General features: G+C 25.4%; 4 protein-coding genes across 9 annotated transcripts; 3 read left to right on the forward strand and 1 right to left on the reverse strand.

Annotated features, from left to right (window-relative positions):
* The first annotated feature begins 6,605 nt into the window (after positions 1 to 6,605).
* Positions 6,606 to 9,232, forward strand: LOC141524099 (protein phosphatase PTC7 homolog). Of its 3 annotated transcripts, none has more exons than XM_074237752.1 (5): positions 6,607 to 7,293; positions 7,858 to 8,037; positions 8,153 to 8,351; positions 8,513 to 8,769; positions 8,885 to 9,232. In XM_074237752.1, the coding sequence occupies exons 1-5, from the start codon at positions 7,068 to 7,070 to the stop codon at positions 8,920 to 8,922; spliced, it is 900 nt and encodes a 299-aa protein (XP_074093853.1). In that variant the 5' UTR covers positions 6,607 to 7,067; the 3' UTR covers positions 8,923 to 9,232. The 3 variants fall into 3 exon arrangements, with proteins under 3 accessions (XP_074093854.1, XP_074093853.1, XP_074093852.1); XM_074237751.1 differs by having other exon boundaries at positions 6,613 to 7,293; positions 8,949 to 9,232; XM_074237753.1 differs by lacking the exon at positions 7,858 to 8,037 and having other exon boundaries at positions 6,606 to 7,293; positions 8,949 to 9,232.
* Positions 9,233 to 9,683: 451 nt separating this feature from the next.
* On the reverse strand, positions 9,684 to 11,839 carry Der-2 (Derlin 2). 2 transcript variants are annotated; one of them, XM_074237754.1, is made up of 6 exons: positions 11,064 to 11,835; positions 10,877 to 10,942; positions 10,643 to 10,810; positions 10,403 to 10,525; positions 10,145 to 10,311; positions 9,684 to 10,059 (listed from the first exon to the last, which is right to left on the reverse strand). In XM_074237754.1, exons 1-6 carry the CDS (start codon positions 11,154 to 11,156, stop codon positions 9,957 to 9,959), a joined length of 720 nt encoding a protein of 239 aa, XP_074093855.1. In that variant the 5' UTR covers positions 11,157 to 11,835; the 3' UTR covers positions 9,684 to 9,956. The 2 variants fall into 2 exon arrangements, with proteins under 2 accessions (XP_074093855.1, XP_074093856.1); XM_074237755.1 differs by lacking the exon at positions 10,877 to 10,942 and having other exon boundaries at positions 11,064 to 11,839.
* Positions 11,840 to 12,706: 867 nt separating this feature from the next.
* On the forward strand, positions 12,707 to 14,620 carry Rdgbbeta (cytoplasmic phosphatidylinositol transfer protein 1). The gene is made up of 6 exons (XM_074237611.1): positions 12,707 to 12,894; positions 13,027 to 13,175; positions 13,605 to 13,701; positions 13,772 to 13,843; positions 13,941 to 14,195; positions 14,282 to 14,620. Exons 1-6 carry the CDS (start codon positions 12,844 to 12,846, stop codon positions 14,525 to 14,527), a joined length of 870 nt encoding a protein of 289 aa, XP_074093712.1. The 5' UTR covers positions 12,707 to 12,843; the 3' UTR covers positions 14,528 to 14,620.
* A 320-nt stretch (positions 14,621 to 14,940) lies between these two features.
* Positions 14,941 to 17,589, forward strand: Septin4 (septin 4). Of its 3 annotated transcripts, none has more exons than XM_074237608.1 (9): positions 14,941 to 15,106; positions 15,245 to 15,421; positions 15,664 to 15,756; positions 15,842 to 16,007; positions 16,064 to 16,214; positions 16,289 to 16,454; positions 16,530 to 16,698; positions 16,819 to 16,900; positions 16,967 to 17,589. In XM_074237608.1, exons 1-9 carry the CDS (start codon positions 15,097 to 15,099, stop codon positions 17,123 to 17,125), a joined length of 1,173 nt encoding a protein of 390 aa, XP_074093709.1. In that variant the 5' UTR covers positions 14,941 to 15,096; the 3' UTR covers positions 17,126 to 17,589. The 3 variants fall into 3 exon arrangements, with proteins under 3 accessions (XP_074093709.1, XP_074093711.1, XP_074093710.1); XM_074237610.1 differs by having other exon boundaries at positions 15,241 to 15,421; positions 16,967 to 17,588; XM_074237609.1 differs by having other exon boundaries at positions 16,530 to 16,686; positions 16,967 to 17,588.
* Positions 17,590 to 17,600: the final 11 nt, after the last annotated feature.

Here is a 17,600-nt window from a genome sequence, read left to right on the forward strand (position 1 = left end):
AAATTGTTACATTAATGTCAAACTTTATATTGTGCTGTAAAATTTAATTTGTTTTTTAAAAAATATCTAATTAGTTTTTATCTTAAATGTCTCCTTAAAAAAAAAAAAAAAAAAAAAAAAAAAATTATAGCTATCAAGCCGACGTTATTTTACGGAAAAATCTCTAGTGAAAAAAACAATCCGTATATTTATCACGACACCCCCGTGAGGAAAGACTTCCAGTACAAATAATGTGTTCTAGTCTCGTTTAACCAAAAATCACTGACCCATGGTCTCAGGAAGCACACTGAAAAAAATTATTTGATTCAAAAAAAGTATTTTTTTTTTTTATATTACTTCTCTTAAATCAGTACAATTTATAAAAAGCTTAATTTTAAATAAACAATGACTCAATTTTATCAATTTAAAACATCTCAATTATAAAATTATTGAATAAAAAAATAATTAATTGTATTTGAGCTACTTTGATAATATAAATTTACCGTCTAACGTGTGTTAGCAGATCTCCGAAGATCATAAGAGTTCTTACCCTAAGTATCTCGTAGCAGTACAAGATATTCGGTAATACGATGGAATGCATGATTGCTGATGAAGATCATTCAATTACCTCCTCGTATATACTAAGATATTCCCTCTGGAAATTACACCTGTCTCTCAGCGTATTTACTCAAGAAAACATGACAGATAAAATCAATAGCAAACTGAATAAAATTTATTTCTCAAATTAATTTTTTTTTGGAATTATTTTTAACAAATAATGCACTGTAAAAAATCCGGATTTTTATCGATAAAAAAAAAATTCTCAGCAGAGTGAGTTCTTTATTTTTGTTTTAAATAAAAATAAATAATCGGTACTCCGATTGACAATCACTTAACTGAAAAAAAAAGCTTCAGATTTACTCCCAATTTTTCACAGCGTATTATTGATTTTAAATAATAAAAATATTTTTACTATTTTCCAAAAATAATTAGATGCAGGACATCTTTTTTTAAAATTAAATGAAAGCTACTTAAAAGTGATTTGTTAAATAATATTAAATAAAGTATATCTGTGAATGTGATTTAAGATAGTTGTATATTTTGATTATAAAAATAAATTGGATAATTTAAATAGATAAATAAATACTGTTGCTTACATAAGTGCGTAACTTGGTTTAGATTTATAAATGAAAGATCTGGCGTAATGATAAGTAACGTGAGCGGATAAAAAAATATAGGAAAATAAATGAAAAGAGAGGTTCTTGTTCATTTTACTTCATACTCAACTTCTTGGAGTCGTAAAAGTCAATGACAACGCGATTCCCAATCGCTCGCGGCTAGACTGCAGACTTTAGTTTGGTCTTCACCTCTTCGTTCTTTTCTCAGACCACTGAATTGGCCGCTTGTCACACAAAGTAGAGCAAGTCGTTACCACTCGACAATTCCACTAGAGCTTGCTGGCTCTTTTTCATTTTTTTTTTTTTTTTTTTTTTTAAACTCATTTTTACCTTGTTTTTGATACTCTTTACGTCCTTTATCCTTTTCTCCATTATTTTTTACGATAGGACAGTTGTTTTTTTCACAAATTTATAACAGTACATTGATATAATATTACTCTAAAGGTCAACAATTGCTATCTATGACAAACTCTTACTTAAACAATTTTTTTTTTTTTATATTTTTAAATTTGTTTTTTTACAATAAAATTATTAAAAAAAATTTTATTGATTTTTGACGATTTAAAAAATTAAATAAATTTTTTTTAATGGTCAAAAAAATTTTTCTGACAAATAAAATCAATTTTTAAAGGATTTATAATTTAAAAACTTAAAAAAAAAAAAAAAAAAAGGAATTAAAATTTTTCTCAATATAAACGCTGAGCAATTTTTCTATTTTAAATTCTAAGGGTAGTTCTGAGCTCTTGATATGAATATCAATGAGAACTTAATATTTCTTCTGCCACAAAACATTCGTTCATTATGATTATTATTTATTTTCTGTCCGACCTATAAATACTAAATAATTTCATAATAATTATCAATTATAAAAATAATTATTAAAAATTTAGAAAGAAAATAAAGTATTATAAAAATTTACTATTGACTGAAGAAGACTATATGATTATTGTAAAAAATTAAGAATTAAAAAAGTTCAACGCACTCTGTACTAAAAAGTATGTTTAAATAATTTATGTTTGTATTATTAGGTTAAAAATAATACCAATTACTTGGATAAAATTATATAATTAATGTATATATTTATCAATTAAAAAGTGAAAAGCTTATTTATTAATTAATTGAATAATTATCATGATTATCATTTCTAGTAAAAATAAATTTAATAATTTTACTCACCAAAAGAAAATCATTAAATTTAATAGTAATTATTTAAGTAAATATTACCATCGTGTAATTATTCACGCAAATATTAATAAGTTATAAGTGTATATAAAAAAAATCGTAGATAGATAAAAAAATAAAATATTAAAAATGAATTTAAAAAATTTGCGTTTAAAAATTTGATAAATTAATGTAAAAAAAAAAAAAAAAAAAAAAAAAGCCGAAAATATTCGGACGATAAATTAGATAAATTGTAATAATTATAGTTTTTTATGTATATGTATGTTAATGTTAATGTTAAAATAATAAATAATAATGAAAATAATTTATCGAAGGAAAAAGTATATTATAAATCAATATGAAGATGCGAATAAATATAAATTACTTTAAAACGAATAAGCGTTGTTTATTTTAATAAGCTACCCTGTAATATATATTGGATGCTTTTCTTCCGGGTGATCTGGAAATATTTTTTGCGTAAGTATGCCACAATTCCACGCCTTCTCAACGTTACATTATTTAATGGCCATTAATTTTCACCCATCACTAAAGTAACAAAAGCTCTGGACCACAGTTTGATGTATTGGAATATAACAAGAACGAATATAATAACGAATAGCCTTGTTAAAGGCTATCATCCTTCGTGATCACTTAAAAGCTTCACATAAAGCCTTCAAATAAAATCTAGATCATAAAAAAAATATCTAACATATATCTTTAATAAATAGATGTTACGTTAGAGATTTTTTTAATAACATTTAATTATATCTAATCAAATTTATTGCTTAGAAAAATTTTTATCACTATTTTTCCAGCGAAGATTCAATCGCTATTTATTTCCGAGCTATTATCAATATAATTTACGGCAAAAAATATTTTTATTACAAATTATTCCTCAGATTTTTTTTTTAATCAAAAATTACCTGGCTTTAAAATATGTTTTTATTAAATAACTGATGCAGAAAAAAAGCTGCTATAAATTACAGTGCAACATACTCTGTGATAAAAATAATTGGCTGTGAAACAATAGCTTCATTTGTATTCAAAATTATTTCTATAAAAAAATAAAAAAAAGACAGCTTGAAACTTTGTCGAGAAAAAATGACAGAGCTTACATACGCTAAGCCTTGTGTATGGGTCGAGCTTAGCTGACCTCAAACTCGACTTAGTAATACACCAACTAAATAATGATTTAAACTTTCATCCGCGAATTAACAATAACCTCAACTGAAGAATTAATACTTTTTAAAATTTTCGATGAATAAATAAAATTATTTTTAATTCTAAATTATTAAAATGGAAATATTAGACGATGTAGTAAAGTTTAATTATATAATTCAAGAGATTTAATATTTTAACGCATTATTTAAATTATTCCAACTTTAAGCTATAACTGAAAATACAGCGTATACTTTATACATAACGATACTGGTATTATGAGTTATAAAATTTTATCTACGTTTGGTTCATAAAAGATACATTAGATTTGGTCATTCGCCGTAGATGTATTTAAATATTTATAAAAGTTTTTAACAGAAAAAAAATTTTTTTTTTTTTTTTTGTTTTAAATTATAATTTATATTTTTTTCAATGATCGAATTTTTTTTTTTTGCGAAAAAAGCTCTAAGATTTATGTAATAAATGTAAAAACATTTTAAAAAATCAACCAATTAAAAAATACAATCTTTTAAATAAATTGGATTGTCTAAAAATTGATCTTCATAAAAATAAAGTTCGATCAACCTACTTATGCCCGATTAATTAACGATAAAATACGTAAGCTTGTGTACGTAACTGTAATTATCAATTCATAACTCGAAACTCTATTAAAAGTTAGATAAAAAATATTCCCAGATGGTAGATTAGATACAGAGAGAAAATGACCCTGTTAACTTCAACTAACAGAGCTGTCATCAGTTTCAGCTCTTCCAGTTCAATAAATTAGCTCTCTTGACGCACTTAAGTGAACGCTGAGTTAATTGTCGTGAAAATGAATATTTTTCTTGTTTAAATACTAAAAAGATCAAAGTTTAAGTACAAACAAACTCTTAAAGAGTTATAATTTTTCCATTAAGAGCATTGAGTTAAAAAATAAAATCCGGGCGGATAATAAACACGAAATTAAAAGATATAAAAGTAGATGATATGTGTATGAATGTGAGAGTAAGAATAGAGTTTTCCAAATAGTTGCCAAGACATAAAAGAACATAAAATTTTTTTATTCTTCACAAGTCTGTCGAGTATATTAAAACTGCAAGAAGAGATTTACATTAAAAATAGTTACATATATACAATAATAACAATGATATTTATTTTGTTCACATTTTTATACGGCAAAAGAGACCTTTTTTATAAATATAACATTTATATTCTTCTGCATGAGTTATTTATTAAATTTTTTTTACTTTTATAAAATATAATTTTTTTATCATCTACGACACATACCTTCATATATTCCATTATAATTTCAAGTAGTATAACACACATAAAAACTGCAAAATAAAATAAAATTATAAAAGTAAAAGAAAAACAAAACAAAGAAAAGTAATGCGTCTATCTCACGAACCTGAATAAGCAGACGGGTGAAAATTTCGGTCTGACTTGTGAAAGATTTAAGAATGTATGAAAGTTCTATTGTATGAACGTACGTACACCACAGGAAATTCCGGTAACACAGTACATATATACATACACATACGCAGCTTGAAGGAAGCTAGAAACTTAGTACTTTATCTCCTTTTTTATCGTCTTTTTCCACTCGATAGTCTAGCTTGTTCTCCGTGCATCAGACCAGGTCTTTCCACCCTAGAAAAACTTAAAGTATCGAAGATCGATTGAATTACTTTGAGCTCCCGGAGATTTTTCAATGCGATTGAAATCGCATCTGTCGTATTTTTTCAATTTCATTTAAAATTTTTTTTTTTTTTTTTTTTTTTCGATATTTTATCATCGTTTATACATTCAATAGATTTTATCTTATTTATATTTATTAATAAAACATTAATAATTTATTATACCTAAAAAAAAAGTCAGATTTATCAATGTATGTTTAATTAAAAGCAATAAATATGTCAAAAGATTTTTTTTTCTTTCATAAAAAATTTTATTTAATTTAAATTTTTCATAAATTGAAATAAAAAATTAATTAAATTATTATTAGCTACTAAAATAAAATTTTATTGAATTAATGTGAAAAAAAAAAATGAAATAAAATTTTTACTGATGAAAATATAATTAAAGTGTATATATACATATATATATCTTCGTGCAGATTAAACTTTTAATTTGCTATTTAATTCTCAATTTTATTTCTTTCGTGATAACTTTTTATTTTTGTTTCATTCCCACATTTCCGGTTGATGGATTAGATTCCCGTGGGAGAGTGAAGGGAGAGAACAAATATATATATATATATATATATATATATATATATATATATATATATATATATATATATATATATATATATATATATATATATAGGCAGATAAATAGATATATAATGGCGATGATGCAATTGCTATTTATACTTTTTTTATTATAATATTTACATTCACTGACGAGATGAATCGATAAAAAAAAAATTCAGATCGATCGATAAACATTAAATTATTGTTAATAAAATTCAAACAAAATGTAGGGCTTCTTAAGTTAAGTAGACAAAAAAACGACAGAATAAAATTGGAAAAGAAATATTAGACTTGTGAAAATAATAAGACAGGCTTGGCAAGCAACAGGTATTTTCTTTAGAGATTATAGTTTATTGAATATATTAAATTGCATCGCATTGGCTTAATAAACAGAAGAATAATAAGAAGAAATAAATTTTTTACTTCTTCTTTTTTTATATTACTTTCTATGTAATTATTGATTATTTATTTAATTTATTTTATTGAGAAATTATTTTTAAAAAATTAAAAGAAGAAATTTCACGTGTAAAAAATTAAAAAAATTATATGTGCAATTTTTTTAAAATATTTTTTTAGTTCTAATTTAATTGCTATAAAATTCCAAAAAAAATTTTAATATCTGTCAACTTCAGTGTTTTTAAAATTTATACAATAAATTTTTTTTAACACTTACTACCTATTGGAAAATATTTACTAAATTATTATTTATCAACAATTACTATCAATGGAAACTACCTTACCAATAAAAAATTTTTTACAACGCACACACACACATCAACATGGATCACACATCTCTTTCGGAGAATATACGCAGAGGCGCTTTTTAATATAATAAAATAGTTAAATGTCCCAAGACTGTACTATCTAATTCACTAAAACATTAATGATGAAAGCCCGCATGTGATCATTTTCGTGTTCATTAATGAGGGAGTGACGAACGGATTGCTAAAAAAAAAAAAATATAATCGTCTTACAATAACAAAAAAAAAAAACCTGAGTGTATTTTTCAATGGATTCAAAAATATCAAGTGTAGTGAATGAAAATAATTTGGTGACAAGTAAAATAATTTATATTAATTGATCATTATCCTGATACTAAATTAATTAACGTAATAATACTAAGTAAAATAAATCTAAAAATGATTTTGATATACGATTGAATTTCCAAAGAGTTACTCGGTTGCAGCAAACGCAAGATTAAAGTCCACAGTGATTACAGTATATTAAAAAAAAAAATAATAATAACTTGAAGTAATTTATAAATAAATAAAATGTTACCCAGGTGTTGAAGTAAATATTAATATTTTAGAGCAAATAATTTTAAAAAACAACATAAAATATGCAATCTATTTATTGGACTGGACGACTTTTATCAAGAGCACTTTGGAATGGTATTTCTAGTTATACAACTTGTGCAGACCCGGCAGTTGTCAAAAAACGTGAAGCTTCACTAGTATCTGCTGTTTGCGGATTTCCAAAAGATTTATCACGTGGAAGAATTAGAAAAGGACAATTTGGTGATGATGCCTGGTTTACTGCTAAATTTAAAGCTCTTGAAGTTATTGGTAAGTGTTTGTTATTTTAAATGATACTGAAGTTAGCCGTCAGCTGTTAATTTTTACAATTTTTAATAAGAATCAATTTAGCAGATAATAATTAATTTTAAAAATTTTTTGACAAATAAATTATGGCAAAAAAAAAAAAAAATAAAAACAAAAAAAAATTGATACCTAGAAAATTAAAAAAATAAATCAAATTTGCTCCAAAAAATTATTTTTGAAAAATTGTAGTTTTTAATTTTTATAATTTCTACATGTGGAATTTTTTTTTTTTTTTAATAATTTAATGATTATAAAATAAAAAAAAAATTTCTGTCAACTTCAGTGTGATTATTTTAACGTAAATCAATATACATTTAACAATTTTTATATATAAATTTAAAGAAAACGTCATATTTTAAATGCATGTGACACAAGCACATGTAAGTTGTGTAAATAAAGGCAAATTGCCAAATAAATTAAAATATGCTTTTGTCTATTTTTAACAATACATAATAATAAAATCTCGTTATTATGTAAATAAATATATATTTTAAAAATAACTATATTAATGGTTTTTGTGAATTATAGGAGTTGCAGACGGTGTTGGTGGTTGGCGTCATTATGGCATCGACCCAGGTGAATTTTCAAGTTATTTAATGAAAACCTGCGAACGTCTAGTCTCCTTAGGGAAATTTGTGCCCCATGAACCAGCAGGTTTATTAGCAAAAAGTTATTATGAACTGTTAGAAAATAGACAATCTATTCTAGGTAAATAAATTTTTTTTTTTTTTTTTTTTTTTTCATAACTAATATTAAAATATTGACTTATAAATTTATTTGATTTATAATATAACTTAATAAAAAATATTTTATTTTATTTTAGGAAGTAGTACTGCGTGTGTTATTGTTTTAAATAAAGAAACTAGTAGCATATATGCAGCTAACATTGGAGACAGTGGTTTTGTTATTGTTAGAAAGGGTAAAGTTGTTCACCGCTCTTCAGAACAACAGCATTACTTTAATACGCCGTTTCAATTATCGTTACCACCTCCTGGACACTCTGACTTAGTTCTGAGTGATAGGTAAAATAAAATGAATTAATTTTAAATAATTTTTCTAATAAAATTTCGAAATCTATTAAAAAGTACAGAGAAGCTGAGAAAGTTAATTGCATCGAGAGATTTTTTTAAAATAAAATAAAATACTTTAAAAGAATTGTAATGAATAATTTTTTTTTTTACAGTCCAGAGTCCGCAGATACATCGACATTCGGCGTAGAGAATGGCGATGTTATACTCTTAGCAACAGACGGAGTCTTCGATAATGTCCCTGACCAATTACTAGTCACAGAGATGAGGAAAGTTGAAGGAGAAAGAGATCCTACTAAAATACAAGGCGTAGCTAATACGATAGCTTGGATGGCACGTAGTCTTGCTTTTGATGGTAATTTTTTGTCGCCTTTTGCTCAAAGTGCCAGACAAAATGGTATTGAAGCTATAGGTGAGATCTTATTAGATTTTCTTTTCATTCATTTTCTATTACCCGACAAAATTAATTTTTTTTTTTTTTTTTTTTTTTATTATTCTTATATTATCTTGGGATCTATATCATCAAGAGCAATTAAGTTTGTGGGAAAATATAATTAATAATTAAATTAACTCGACGTCTGTCATTTCCAGGAGGCAAGCCAGATGACATCACGGTGCTGCTTGCTACAATTGCGATGTAATTAATTAGTTAATAGACATGTACGATTCCCCTCCTGACACTTGATCACTTGTATTATAGTTCATCTTCATATCATACGTATATACTTTATATAAATTTATTATAGATTATTTCACTTGAAATTGTACTCCACTAAAATCATTAAATTAATTAATGAAATGTGGCAAAAAAAAAAAAAAAATATGCAAAAAAATTGTGTGATAATAAAATTCATTAGCTTTTTGTTCTTTTAAAATGCCAAAATTATTTTATTATATTTTTATCTTTATTATTTATTCAATTATATCAAACAATATTTTTTTTTATTAACAATACCTATAATTTACAAATTTTTTTGACAATACTTAAAAGAGTACCTGTTTTGGAAGAAAAAAATCCAGTCTGTCATTTTATTTTTTTCTTTAATCACTTACTGTTTATAAATTAACGATTATATTTAACACTTTATTTCATAAAGTGAAATAAAAAAAAAAGAGAGATTAATATTACTCACAGAAAGAAAGTTACCAAATGAAACCGAAAAAAATATCTATAAAATTGTAATAATATTGTTCATGTCTGAAAAATATTACAGACAATAAAAAAAACGTTTTCACATACATCATTAAACTTTATAATTACCCTAAACAATATAGTTGAATTATTTTTTTAATACGATTATTTTTATCTCTTGTTACTGATAAATATTTATGAAATTTACTATCTATATTTACAAGTCGGTTGTTACAAAAATCTTCACTCAATGTGCGATTATATAAATAAAAATAAATTGAGTAATCATTCCGTTAAATCAATCACAAATGACAATATAATGTTACAAAATAATAATATTAATGGCATTTAATGGAAATTTCTGAGTGAAAAATAAACCAGCGATATCACTTATTTAATGCCTATAAATGGGACGCTAAAAAATATTTCACTGGTAATAAATTAATTTTAATTAATAAATATTTACTTTAATGGACATCGGCTCCTTGGCCCCATGCAAAACCTCCAGGTCTGTCTTCAGGAAGTGGAGCATAGTCTGAATCTTCTTGATGCTCATCAAATAAATTTTTACTGTGGAAAAAAAAAAAAAAAAAAAAATATTTAATTTCATAAATTAAGTATTTAATTATTAAAAAATATTGTTAAAAATAATTACAGTATTTGTGGAGTTTTTATAATTCGGAAACCACCTCCAACTTGATTAGGAAAAACGTCTTCAGCAAAATAATACATATGTCCAACAGCCATGCCAACTAAATCTACCCATATGACATTTCCGAGTAACAAAGAGAACCCAAGAAGAACCCACGGTAAAAATGGAGCCTGGATAAATATTTAAATTTAATTAATGATTTATTTTAGTTAAATTATTTTTAAAATAATTATAAAATATTTTATTTAGATAATAAATTACCCTGAAGTTTAGCAAACCAAAGAAGTTCATTCTGACGAATGGAGTTCGTCTCGACCACACATAAACTAGCATCAACGTAAATGCGTGTCCCAAAAATAATAAATTAACAAAAAATGCAAATATCTATTGAATTGTCAAGGAAATAATTACGTAATAAAATTATAAATTATAATAAGATGATAATAATGATAAGTCATTTATCTTGATGATTGATTAATAAATCCAGAAAAAAAAGGATACAATCATGCAAACTCCCCCAAAAATGAACATCATTACAAAATCAGCTGTCCTTCCACGGAATGGACCTTCTTCTAGCATCCGGCAATAGCGATAAGTAAATATCATGTTGAAGAAAAAATTGAACCCAACCGTACCAAAGTACAAAAATGTTGTGACAAGTCGCCATATCTAAATTAAATATAAAAATTACTCAGATTAATTTTAACACTGTGTTAAACAAATTTTAGAGTTTACTTGGTATTGATGAACTATTAAAATAGGATTGAAGTACAGTTGAAAAGGTGAAACCAAATCCAGTTGCTGTAAATAAAAAAAATATCTCATTTTAATTTTTAACTTACCGATTTATCGATTAGTGACTTACAAAGTAATAGAGATAATTAGGTTATAAAACGAATAATTAACAAAGATTAATACAAACCACAGCGAGTGTAGTTAGTACACAAGCAGTTGTATAAGCTCGTGTAACTGTAGGTATTTGCAGGTACTCCTGCCTCAATGATCTTAATGCCATTGATTTATTAAATCTATTAAATAATTATTTTTATTTTATTTGTATATTAATTATCATCAATTATAGTTTAATTTTTTAATTTTTTATTTGAACACTGTCACGTTATCTGATATTCAGAATCGTCCACATCACGTTTATTTTATTGTCCATTCACACCGCGACAGCTGTACACGTATCAACTGAAAAACTTAAACTGCAGTATATTTTTACATACAGAGTCATGTACTGTTAATAATACAGCAATAGTATTTTTCAGTACACATATTACATGTGTATGTTTTTATATTGTAATATTGTAATAATACATTGTATAAAAGATCTTTTTTTAATGTATTGTGATATCATATCACGGTTTAGTTGAATCGTGACTGGCGCCACCACGCGAACACTGATGATACTCCTTTGATAGCGCGAAATTTAACATTAAATTTAATTTTATAATTATAAGAAAACTTTTGGGAAAACCCCACAACCTAGGTTTAGACTTTTAACTATTAGAAAAAGGTTATTGTTAAAATGTATTTTGTACTCACTGAAAATTCAGTACAATAGACTAGGAATAATAATTTAGAAAAGAGGATTAAGCCATAAAAATATAAATTCACTACCTAATTGCTTTCTACTTAATAAATATAAAATGTATAAAAAATGCGGGCAGATAGTCTGAGCCGATTTGTGACCCTCATTTATGACGAGTCCAGCTCAACCACTCAGTCCGGTAAATTCCCAAGGATAATGAAAACTTCGGACAACTCTACTGGCGAGCCCAGGTCGGAAAGGACGAGTACCTGAGTAGGAGAACAGCTATAGCTACTATAGTACCCAGTGAGAAGGAGAAGGACCAATCAACGTTGCCAAAAGACCGATACAGCGGGAATACTCGGATGGTAGGGAGAGTCGCCCCCGCCACATCTAGTGGTACAAGTCGGACTTGGATATTTTGAGAAAGATTCAGAATAATATTCGAGCTCAGACTTATCACCTCGCTTTCCAATTTTTGTAAAGTCTTAGTGAATATATATATATATATATATATATATATATATATATATATATATATATATATATATATATATATATTTCAATTCAGTTCAACCAATTTCGTTCAATTGTTTATTTAATTTATATTCCCGGGCGAATTAAAGACCACGTCGATAACTTTAAATTTAAATAAAGATTTCCATCGTTGTCCACCAGGAGGAGGACATAACAGTATTAATATTTTTTTATACTTGTAACTAAAACTTGTAAAAGTGAAAAATCCTATTAATTTTATCATACTGAAGTTAGCTGACAGTTGTCAATTTTTTAAATTTCTTAAGTCAATCACAATTTAAAAAAATACTTAAAAATATTTTCATTAATAGATTTTTATTTAATTTTCACATGTTGAATTTTTTATTTAATTTTTTTAAAACAATTGGTAATGATTGGCAAAAAATTTTTTAAAAAATTTATGTCAGCTGACTTCAGTGTCAAGTGAATTTTATTTAATCCCCAAAGAAAATGGTGGTAGCACTGTTATTGATTAAATGATATTCACAAAGAAACATTCAGACAACTTCAGTTTAATAAACTTGTTTGGCTGTCGGCTTTTCAATATTAATAAAAATTATAAATTTTGACTGTTTATAAAATAAAAAAAAATTATTTATTTATTGAAAGCTTATCCTCAAGATAATAAATCATGGTTTTAACCAAAGAATATCGTATTTGTATGCCACTGACTGTTGAAGAAGTAAGTCTTGTTTTATTCCATTTATTTATTATTATTATTATTATTATTATTATTATTATAATTATTATTATTATTGGTTACTATTATTAAAAAACAATAAATAAAATTAAATAATATTTTTAATTAATTTAGTATCGCATTGGGCAACTTTATATGATTGCCAGACACAGTCATGAGCAGTCAGACAGTGATGAAGGTGTTGAAGTTGTTGAAAATACTGAATGTGAAGATCCTGTTCACGGTAAAGGACAGTTTACTGAAAAAAGGATTCATCTCTCCAAGTAATTATTATTATTATTATTTTTTTTTTTTTTTTTTTTTATTTTAACTATCGTAGTATATTTTTCACTACCTGTATAATTTATTTATTCAATAACATTGTGATTAACACTCTATTATATAATTTGCAATGTCATTACATATTGACATCATTTAAACAATGAATAATATTGATTTATAAAAGAAATTTTAATTATTTAAAAATAATATTTTTAATTAGACAGAATTATCGGGATCAGTGCTCTAGTTATGAGACAAAATAATCTTGTTACTGTCACAAGTTATTTTTACATTCTTACTAAATCATTTATTGGTTTTTTATTATTATTTATATTCCATGTAAATTATTTTTTTAGTTAGTAAATTAAATAGTAAGTAATTAAATATTATAAAAAAAGTTTAATTACAATTTTTAAATTATTTTATTCTAGCAAATTACCATATTGGATTCAAGCATTGATACCAAGAATTTTTTACGTCACAGAGAAAGCATGGAATTATTATCCTTTTACTATAACAGAATATACAGTAAGTTTATTAAAATAATAAAAATTATTTATAATTACCAATTAATAATCAAAATAAATTTTTTTTTCAGTGTTCATTCATACCAAAATTCCAAATATCTATAAAAACACGTTATGAAGACAACAATGGTTCTTCTGAAAATGTAAATAATATTTTTAATAATAATTAGAGTAATAAATTTATTTAAAAATTTTAATATTTTTTTATACTTAATAAATAAATATGTATTTATTTTTTAGTGCTTAGGATTGACTCCTGTAGAATTAATTCATCGAGAAGTAGATTTTATCGATATTGCATATGATGAATTATCAGCAAAGCATTACAAAGAAGAAGAAGATCCAAAGTTTTACCAATCTAAAAAAACAGGTCGAGGACCGTTGATTGAAGGCTGGCGTGAAAATACGCAACCAATAATGTGTTCTTATAAACTTGTTGATGTTTCATTTGAAGTTTGGGGAATGCAAACTCGCGTAGAAGATTTTATTCATAAGGTTTTATTTTTATTTTACAAAAAAAAAAAAAAAAAATATTTTGTAAATTAATTATCCATTAAAATAATTATTTTTTATTATTTTAGTGCATACGAGATATTTTGCTGTTGGGTCATCGGCAAGCATTCGCTTGGATCGACGAATGGCACGATATGTCTCTCGACGATGTCCGTCAGTATGAGTCAAAAATGCATGCAGCAACAAACGAAAAAATTCAACCGAAAACAGAGCCACAAAATTCATCCCAGCCAGCTACGCCATCCGGATCAATTCCATTTTCTCCAAAAAGCCCCACCGGGTCAGCTAATCGTTCTTGGTTTTCGTGGTCATAACTGTGATGGTATTAAACTGTGACTTATCTTTGTAAATATCATTCGCAAATTTATTTTAATTTAATATAGTTAATTAAAAATTAATTAATTAGCTATTGAAAGTAAATTTATTTTAATTGACAGAAAAATTTTTTTATATGATTGTGAAAGTAAAAATTTATCCGTTAAATAAAAATATCTTCATTGTATTGTGTTGAAGAAAAATATATTAAAAAAAATATTCAGTTAAATTTTATCAATAACTGACACACTATACTGCTTGCAGAGTAATTTAAAAATACGAGCTTGATAAAAATGGAAATAAAAAAATATTTATGTGATAAATTTTTTGTTTTATTTAAACATACTTGTTTAATTAAATAAAATTATCAGTAGTATTGATGAACGTGAAAAATCCAGCGGGTGTGTCTGAGCAGTAAGCTACAAATAAAATTTTCAAGTGATTATTGATTATGCGAGGGTGCGCGAGTGTATATGAGGGGTGAGAATACTTACGCATCGACGTGATTGCCTAACTCAACTTCAACTAGACTAAACGGCAAGCCGGCAGTCGTGTTATTGTTGCTACCATGTCTGGCGGTAAGTCTGTATGTTATATAATTACAATTCAATTTATTTTTATTAAATATTATTATCTTACAATTTATATAATTAATCAAACACTTTATTATTATCTTGTAAAAAAATTGCTTAATTAATTTAATTTTATTTAGCAAGACAGGGATTATATTGGATTTGCTACTTTACCGGAGCAAGTACACAGAAAATCTGTAAAAAGAGGATTCGAATTTACGTTGATGGTTTGCGGTGAAACTGGTCTTGGAAAATCTACTCTGATTAACAGTTTATTTCTTGGTGATCTTTACAAGGATCGACGTATCCCTGATGCAATTGGTAAGGTTTTTTTTTTTTTTTTTTTTTTTTTTTTTTTTTTTTTTTAAATTACATATATATGATATTAAAATTAACAAACATTTGAAAATTTAATTAGCCATCTAAAAATCTTTATAATTTATTTTATTAAAAAATTAAATAAGAAATTTTTTCTTTTAATTTTTTTTCAATAAAAAAATTCAAAAATAGCTAATTTAATTTTTATTAAATATATTGTACTTATATTTATAATTTTTTTTAAGATCGAATTGAAAAAACAACGACAATTGAAAAGAAGACGATGGACATTGAAGAAAGAGGAGTGAGATTACGTTTAAACATTATTGACACACCTGGTATTTAAAACAAACATAAATTACATTTTTTTTTTTTTTTTTTTAAATCTTACGGTAAAAAAAATTAATATTTATTGTTCTGTAGGATTCGGAGATGCTGTTAACTGTGAAGATACATGGAAGGCATGTTCTGCATACATTGATGAGCAATTTAGACAGTATTTTACCGATGAAAGTGGACTTAATCGTAAAAATATTCAAGATAATCGTGTTCATTGTTGTTTGTACTTCATCCCTCCTTATGGCCATGGGTACGTTTTATTTAAAATAAAATCTAAATTATATTTCAATAAATAATTTATTTCAGCTTACGACAAATGGATCTTGAAGTTTTAAAACGACTCCATAGAAAAGTAAATATTGTCCCAGTAATCGCTAAAGCTGACACTCTGACAAGTCAAGAAGTTAGAAAATTAAAAGAAAATATTTTAGCGGACATTGAGGAACATGAAATTCAGGTAAAATTTTATCAAATTAAAATTTTTATTTATTTTTTTTTTTTTTTTATTTACTTGTTATTTATTTGAAATAGATTTACCAATTTCCGGACTGTGATAGCGATGAGGATGAAGAGTTTAAGCAACAGGATAAAGAATTGAAAGCTTGTGTACCTTTTGCTGTAATTGGTAGTTCTACGGTGCTTGAAGTTGCGGGAAGAAAAGTACGAGGAAGACAATATCCTTGGGGTGTCGTTGAAGGTTGTAATTATGTTTTAATAAATTATACTTTATGTTTTAAAAAATTAATAAATATATATTTGTATTTATACTCAGTTGAAAATCCAAAGCACAGTGATTTCGTAAAACTACGTACCATGTTAATATCAACTCACATGCAGGACTTGAAAGACGTAACACAAGACGTACATTATGAAAATTTCAGAGCGCAATGTATATCTCAAATATCACAACAGGCAATCAGGGAAAGGAGGTACTTACCCAAGTAAATAAGTGTCTTTTATTTTTTTATCTTCTCAAACTTACCCGCTTACACTGAAGCGATGCTTACCTCTTTGAATACTTTTTTGTAAAAATTTCTTTTTTTTTAATTCTCCCTTTTTAGCAAATTAAAAAGAGACTCTGGTCCACACTTTGAAAACAGTATATCCGATACAGACCGACTGTTGCTTCAAAAGGATGAAGAAGTAAGTTGATATAAAAATTAATTAGTTAAAATTTTTAAGAAAATAATTTTTTTTTTTTTTTTTCAGATTCGGAGAATGCAAGACATATTAGCTCAAATGCAAGAAAAATTAAAAGCTACTGGTCAAGTTAGCGGCGGTGGATTGCGAGGCAGAGTGGGTAGTTTGGGTAACGATTTAGATGTCATTGACCATGATAAAAAACGCAACAGTATTATTGACGTTTAATTACACTTAGCAAAAATTTAATGCAGGGTTTAAACGGAAATAATTGACACAAGTATTTAATACAACACAGTATTAAAGATGTAATTTTATAAAGTTTATTTCATATTTATTATAATCTATTGTAATATCATAAAGAGGATAAGCGCACAAATGTTGAAACAATGAGTAAAAATTCGTGAATAATTTTTTCGAATTTTTTAGGGTATTATAAATTCGTACTTGAATTAAAATTTTTACATGTGGTATTATAATATAGAAAAAAAAATATAATAATAATAAAAATATTGTTTAACTTAATATTTATTTATATAATACATAAGCATTGGTATTTAAATAAACGAAATATAATTATAATTGAATTTTTATTGTACATGATTATTAAGATTATTTAGAATTTTTAGTTAATGAAACTAATTAACTATTGAATGATTTTTTTTTATAGTTTATATTATATCAATCACGATAATTTTCACAT

The sequence above is a fragment of the Cotesia typhae genome, unplaced genomic scaffold (assembly GCF_013202065.1).
Source record: "Cotesia typhae breed Kobodo isofemale line unplaced genomic scaffold, CoteBio_Ctyphae contig_22, whole genome shotgun sequence".
Lineage (NCBI taxonomy): Eukaryota > Metazoa > Arthropoda > Insecta > Hymenoptera > Braconidae > Cotesia > Cotesia typhae.